Source organism: Scatophagus argus, chromosome 2 (assembly GCF_020382885.2).
Source record: "Scatophagus argus isolate fScaArg1 chromosome 2, fScaArg1.pri, whole genome shotgun sequence".
Lineage (NCBI taxonomy): Eukaryota > Metazoa > Chordata > Actinopteri > Scatophagidae > Scatophagus > Scatophagus argus.
In genome coordinates this window covers 22,752,219-22,759,549 of record NC_058494.1, presented here as the reverse complement: position 1 = coordinate 22,759,549, position 7,331 = coordinate 22,752,219, and the positions used below count along the sequence as shown (strand labels likewise).

The window sequence follows — 7,331 nt, the reverse complement described above, 5'->3', positions numbered from 1 at the left end:
ATGTAAAAATGGTTTCTCACTATAGAGATGGTTTGTACCGGTTACACCTGTCTCCAGTCAGATATGGGTCGCAGGTCAGTGTGTACTCGATCTCAAAGCCGCCTCTCTTGGCTGGACAAGTTAATCTGTGTGTCCCCTGGCTCAGAGTCCAGGTACATGATCCCAGAAGGTCATCATGTTGCAAGTCCTCATCCCAAACCTCAACCTTCAAGCCCAAGTGTGTGTCCACCTTCAGAAAAAACATTTGAAGTTATGAAATAAAGAACTAAAATTCTTTTGAGCTGATGTGTAATGAGAAGATTCACTGACCTTCCCCAGATTATAGCGAGCATTCCACCAGGGATCGTTTGAGCGTATCATATGAGTCTTGTGATAGATGGAACCGTACCACAGGTTAGCATAGCTGTGAATGGGAGAAAACAGGGAAAAGCAACTGGTGAATTAATATTGTTGTTGAACAGAACACCATCAGATCTCAGTCCGAGGCCCCACTTGACCCACCTATCAGTCCTGCCCGTTAGATCTCCTTTTAGATTCCAGCCTCTGATGATGGTCACCACCAATGTTCCCCTTGAGGCCGCTTGAGGACAACAGTTGGACCTCAGGTTGGGAGTGTGTCTCCCACAGTCTGGTTCTTTGGGTGAGATTTTCACAGCATTGTCTTCTAAGTACTGCTCGATGGCAGCCTTCATCCCTGCCTTCTGTGTTGCAGTAGGAACCAGCTTGTACATTGGCCTAAGAGAGTATGAAACGATATCCGGGTGGTCCTTGAGGGTGCTGAGCCAATTCATGTAACCCTGGGAGTCATTATGAGCGACTGAAAACTCCCCCATCCAACCAGTGCCTCCTGCCACCTCTGTGTAGTGTTGGTGGAGACCAGAGCTGTATGAGTTGGAAGTGTCCTGGTTCTGTAGGACTTGGTTACAAGATTGTTGGGAACCAGATAATGTCACCTTCCCGAGACCTACGGAGACACCCAGTGATAAGCAGGAGTGGACCTAGAGGACAGAGGAAATAAGATACTATTTATAGTCAACGTATAATGGGAGACATTTACACAGTGACACAGTTGTTTTTCTGGAGTGTCATGTTCGATGTCTCTCTTTCAAACTCAACACTGAATGAATCATCATGAATCACATGATCAATCTGTCCCTAATAACAGGCTATGTACCCCAGTCCTTTAAAGTACCGTAGCTGTAGTCAAACCTCTCCTTAAAAAACACACACTTGATCCAGAGGTTTTAAGCAACTATAGACCAATATCTAACCTTCCATTTCTTTCCAAGATCCTTGAAAGAACAGTCGCCAATCAGTTATATGACTTTCTTCAAAATAATAACTTATTTGAAAATTTTCAGTCTGGCTTTAGAGCTCATCATAGCACAGAAACAGCATTGGTCAAAGTCACAAATGACCTCCTCCTGGCATCAGACAAGGGATTTATCTCTGTCCTTGTACTGTTAGACCTTAGTGCTGCATTTGACACCATTGACCACTTTATATTACTGCACAGATTGGAACACCTAATTGGCATCAAAGGAACGGCATTAAGCAGGTTTCAGTCTTATTTATCAGATCGATTTCAATTTGTTCATGTTAATGATACATCGTCCACACTCAAAAGTTAGTCATGGAGTTGGTCATAATATTGGCCCAAGGTTCTGTCCTTGGGCCAATATTATTCAGCCTGTATATGCTCCCCATTGGTGATATTATTAGGAAACACTCCATACATTTTCATTGTTATGTGGATGACACACAATTGTACTTATCAATGAAACCAGATGAAACAAATCAGCTAGTCAAGCTTCAGGCATGTCTTAAAGACATAAAAACCTGGATGACCAGCAACTTCCTACTTCTAAATTCAGACAAAACTGAAGTTATTGTTCTGGGCCCCGAACACCTTAGTAACAAATTATGCAGTGATATTGCATTGCCAGATGGCTTAGCCGTGGCCTCAAGCTCCACTGTAAGAAATTTAGGAGTTATCTTTGACCAGGACATGTCCTTTAACTCGCACATAGCAAATATTTCAAAGACTGCATTCTTTCACCTCCGCAATATCGCAAAGATTAGGCACATCCTGAGTCAGAAAGATGCAGAAAAATTAGTCCATGCATTCATTACCTCTAGACTGGATTACTGTAACTCCCTTCTATCAGGCTGCCCCAATAAATCCATAAAGACTCTCCAGCTAATCCAGAACGCTGCAGCACGACTACTGACAAGAACCAGCATGAGAGATCATATTTCTCCTGTTCTGGCTTCTCTACATTGGCTACCTGTAAAATTCAGGATAGATTTTAAAATCACTTATACTCACTTATAAAGCCCTGAACAGTCAGGCACCATCCTATCTTAAAAAGTTAATAGTACCCTATTATCCCACCAGAACTTTGCGTTCCCAAAATGCAGGGCTACTTGTGGGCCTTTAGTTATCAAGCTCCTCTACTATGGAACCATCTTCCGGTTTTGGTCCGGGAGGCGGACCCCCTCTCTATATATAAGAGTAGACTAAAAACTTTCCTCTTTGATAAAACTTATAGTTAGGGCTGGCCTAGGCCAGCCCCTAGTTATGCTGCTATAGGCTTAGACTACCGGGGGCCCTCCCATGACGCACTGAGCTCTTTCTTCCTCTCCCTCTCCTTCTGCACACATTCATGTCCCATTAATGCATATTACTAACTCAACTTCTTCCCTGAAGTCCTTGTGCTTTCTTGTCCCGCAGATTCCTAGCGATCATGACTGGACCTCCTGCTGCGGTCCTGCTGTCATCCTGCTCAAAACCTACTGAAATTACTACTGATTAGTCATAATCTGATTTAAATCTGTTACGACTCAGTACAGCTACTACCATTATTGTTACTACCATTGTTATCAAAATCACCATAATACCTTCTGTATACTTCATTGTCATTATCATTATCTACATTTCGATACTTCTGGTATTATTACTGCTGCTATGCATCTCTGCTTGTGTGCTCCTTCTCTCACACCCCACCCCCTCTGCATCTCTCCCTTGCTCTCTCTCTCTCTCTCTCTCTCTCTTGCTCTCCTGCTCTCTCTCTCTCTCTCTCTCTGTCTCTCTTTCTCTCTCTCTCTCTCTCTCTCTCAACCCAACTGGTCAAGGCAGATAGCAGCCCATCTTGAGCCGGGGTCTGCTCTGAGGTTTCTGCCTTCTAAAAGGCAGTTTTTCCTCGCCAAGTGCTTGCTCAAGGGGGAATGTTGGGCTCCCTCTATTTACAATTTAATTAAAGAGTTTGGTCTAGACCTGCTCAAATTGGAAAGTGTCATGAGATAACTTTTGTTGTGAATTGGCGCTATATAAATAAATTGAATTGAATTGAATTGAATTGAATGAATGTTGCAGTTGCCACACTGAGCGTTGCTCTGTGGGTAACATCATGAAGACTACGGCCATGTTTTATACAGTCTGTGGCAACAGTATGAAAATATTATAAACATCAAGCTTCAAATCATCTCTGAGGTGTCTGCCTAAACTCCCCGTCTAACAACATTTGGGTTTGTGTGCATATTGCGTGTGTGCATAAACGTGCACTTTGGTTTCTGCACACACTGTACAGACACGTGTGCTACATGTACCTCGCTTGAGGAGAGCCCATTCAGCGAGGACAAACAGACACGAGTAGCTGTGACACGCCTGAGTCGCCCACCAAGATAAACCTGGAAAGAAAAACAGTGTAGCTGTTTTGTTGTACAAAATGGTATTTTTTTACTTGTGAAATGAGGAAATTGAAATGGTGTGTGTGTGGTAACCTGTCGGATGTAGTGTGTGCCGTAGGTATGTATGAGCTCACTGTACTGAGCCTTGGTGGACGAGTTGTAGTGATTTGGCAGCCTGGCCAAGTCCTTCCTGAACTCAGAGCTGAGGGGTGGCCTGCCTGACACACGGTAACTAGACACACAGAGACAGACTAGTAAATTATCTTAACTGAAATCATCTTCACAAACCTGACTAACAAATCCCCTGTTGTGTTGCAGGGACCTTCACACCCTACCGATAATGGCTGCAGGTGACCCTGTGAATGCTGAAGGAGTAGCGATCCTCTCTGGTCCTTTCTGTGGCAAACTGATACGCAGTGGAGCGTGTTCCTCCCACCTCCAGGTTGGCAGACACAAACTTATCTATATTGAGCCCAACCTGATAAAATAAATAAAAAAAACAAGTCATGAGCTGCTTGATATCCACCCAAACTCATCATACTGGTGCTTGTTCATGCATTAATGGCTTACGGTGAGGACAATAGATTCAAAAGAATGAGCCATAAAAACTGTTCAGTGAAAATAATATTCAACACAAACATTTCCTACCTTCCAGTTGTTACTTTCCTGGGCGGCGAAAGTGTCAATCAATGAGCTGTGAGCAAAGTTTACAAGAAAAATAAATACTATTAAAGTCTTACATAGTCCATTTAAGTTTGTAGTTACAAATTAACAAGAAATAGAACAGTTAGATCTCCACCTGTAGTTAACATGATAAGGACAATGTTTATATAAGTCAAATGATTATTAAAAGGGAATTTTACAATATTGTGAAAGTACTAACAAGACAGAGAACTTTTTGATTCTAATGTGACTTTGACATAAAAGATAATCTATAGACAATAAATTTGGAGTGGAATTTGAGTCATAGTATAATGCTTTTCATGTCAAATTTCATTTAGAGAGACTGATTGGATGAGACAATCACAGTCTGTGACTTTGAGTTCTCCTGCCTTTAGCAGTGAAATAACATATACCATAACATCTAACATGTGAAAATGGCTGATCGAAGCCATTCAGTATACAATACCTAACAGAGGTGTGTGCGCTGCTATAGATGTCAGTATTGCATCGGCTGAGCGCACGCCAATCCTTTGCACAGATTGGCAGCTATAAATAAAGGTGAGGACACCGTGGATAACATGCACATGATAAAGTTGCTGTCAAAGTTGCTGCAGAACTATTGTGTATTTCTTAATTACTTTTTGCAGGTTATCATCTTGAAGAGGGTTGGAGCAGAGAGTACAGGTGTCTTTTGGAGTGAGGAAAGTCTTCACGTCAATCATGTAGGCTCCTTTACGCTGCAGGGTGACCACATCAAAGCCCTCCCCCACCAGGTTGTGGCCTGGCACAAAGGGAGCAGACTCACACTCTCTGCGAGTCCCAGTCCTACAGGAGAGAACAGGGGAGTCAGAGGACAGGAAGAGGAGGAGGAGACTCAGGTGGAGAGGGGGTGGGGTTAAAAAGGTCATAGTTGGAGTCAAAGAGACACTGAAATATACCAGAGAAAGACAGAGAACAGAAAAGAAAATCAATGAGTTATTATTTAATCTGTGTATGATCATCAGTGAAGATAAATTTCAGCTCCCTGTTACTTCTCCATCTAATATGCAGTATATTAAGTACAGCCTGATGGATGTTGGATGATTTTCGATATGAAACACATCACAGAGCCAAATCAGATGTCACCAACAGCAGTGTGGTTTTCCACAGAAAGACAATTAACACGTAAAAATCACTGCAAGTCTGATGAAGTTGAGTAGCATATGGGACAGGCTATACGACGAGCAATGCCAGCCTTTACTGTTAAAGCTGCAGTTTTGTTGTGCGCACACAGATATTTGTGAGTTGTGCGATTATCACATTCATTGGCTGAGTTAAGTAACAGCTTGTTAAGGATTTACACTGTTTTACCTTGCCAGGTGTGTGCTCTAGTAGTTGTGCCCATGTTTCCCCTATATACTATAATTATTGCAAAGGAGGACTTTGATTTTTTGTGCAAGCAACAATGAGCAACTATAGCAACTATGCAGTTTCCCGTGTTGTGCTGCAGTCTCGTTGCTGTTTCTGCACAATGTGTTCCTGACTGACTGGAACACGTTGGGTTCTACTGACACACCCTAACAACTGTCTGCATACTGCATCTATTGTTGTTTTTATCTCATGTTAGGACTTTGTTCTAGCATTTGTACAGAGCATGTAGATTAGATATATGATCACCTATATATATATATATAAGAGCACTTTGCAGGCTGCAGCAGATTTCACCCAGAGGTCGAGGTGCAGCTATGATCATTTGAATGTTATTTAACATACTGTATATGGCACTGAAATTTTAATTGCTCTCACTTACAAACCACATGTCACAAGATTATTGGAAACCGCTGTCATTTTGTCAATATCCATTACCTTTGATTCATTTGTTAATTTTTAATTTGCAGACAACCTTAGACTAATTCACAGACATGATGTCTCACTTCAGGTAGGAATTTGAGATCACTGAATCAATAAAAATCTACACCTTTCATCTGCATGCTCTTCCCTTACAAGCAGTGATCTGCAAAGCAGTTTGTTGAGCCTTTCTGAACTGAAGTGTTGGTCTACTAACTAGAGAACAAACGTTCATGAAGGATAAGGCAGAGAGAGCTGAGAATTTAGCTGGATAAAAACAAAAGCAATTCACACAAAAGACAGGGAATTACATAACACGATTCACCGTCCTGATAGCAGCAGGGATCAGTGAGTGCTTTAGATGTTTGGTTCTGCATCTCAGCAGATGATATCTGCAACCAGATGGAAGCAGCTGAACTCACTGAACAAATGATGACTGTGGTCAGCCAGAAGTGACTGGGCCTCCTTTGTGACCCTGACCTTACAGACCACAGAGAGGTCATTTAGACGTTTTTACACGTCCATTTTTAGAGGTTATTTAGATTTGATACCTACTAATCCAATCTGGTTTTTCAAGGGAGGTGATCCAAACCAACAGATAAAAGAGAAGGTTAAAACAAATTCAGGAAAGCAAGAATAAAGCAATGTCATGAAAGTCATGTCAACATTATAACTTCAGAGCTTCTAATAAAAACTTCATGGCTTCAAATATAGCATCAGTGTTTGGTTCAAATGTTAACTTGTCATCAATTATTGCCCTCAGAAATTTGTACTGCGGAACATTTGCTTTGTTTTAGACACATTTAAGTCCAAGAAGGAGAGTTTACACCTGTCACTAAAGTTCTCCAATACTGGACCGTGATCAGTTTAATCATTATTGAGCAGAGACACAACAACAGAATCAACTGCAAACTTAACAATATGCAGATCAAACTTGTAGAGTTCTTTAAAAGGTTTAACACGATGACTGAAGAAAAGGACAAAATGACATCTGATCTCAGCAAATCTGCACTATTCCAACTTACTACATAGAGCTATAGACTATAAATTATTTTTATGGTCCCTTTTCAAAGTCGACAGCATCAGAATCCAAATCGTCTTCCAGTGGTTTTACATCTTTTCAGTCTTTTACAATTAATTCTCAGTCTGAT

The 7,331-nt window shown here is 41.4% G+C and overlaps 1 protein-coding gene across 1 annotated transcript; it reads right to left on the bottom strand.

The window, feature by feature from the left end:
* Positions 1–7,094, bottom strand: LOC124049508 (perforin-1-like). The gene is made up of 9 exons (XM_046371231.1): positions 4,992–7,094; positions 4,820–4,899; positions 4,339–4,384; positions 4,026–4,168; positions 3,784–3,922; positions 3,610–3,690; positions 502–998; positions 310–403; positions 1–229 (listed from the first exon to the last, which is right to left on the bottom strand). The coding sequence occupies exons 1-9, from the start codon at positions 5,352–5,354 to the stop codon at positions 20–22; spliced, it is 1,653 nt and encodes a 550-aa protein (XP_046227187.1). The 5' UTR covers positions 5,355–7,094; the 3' UTR covers positions 1–19.
* Positions 7,095–7,331: the final 237 nt, after the last annotated feature.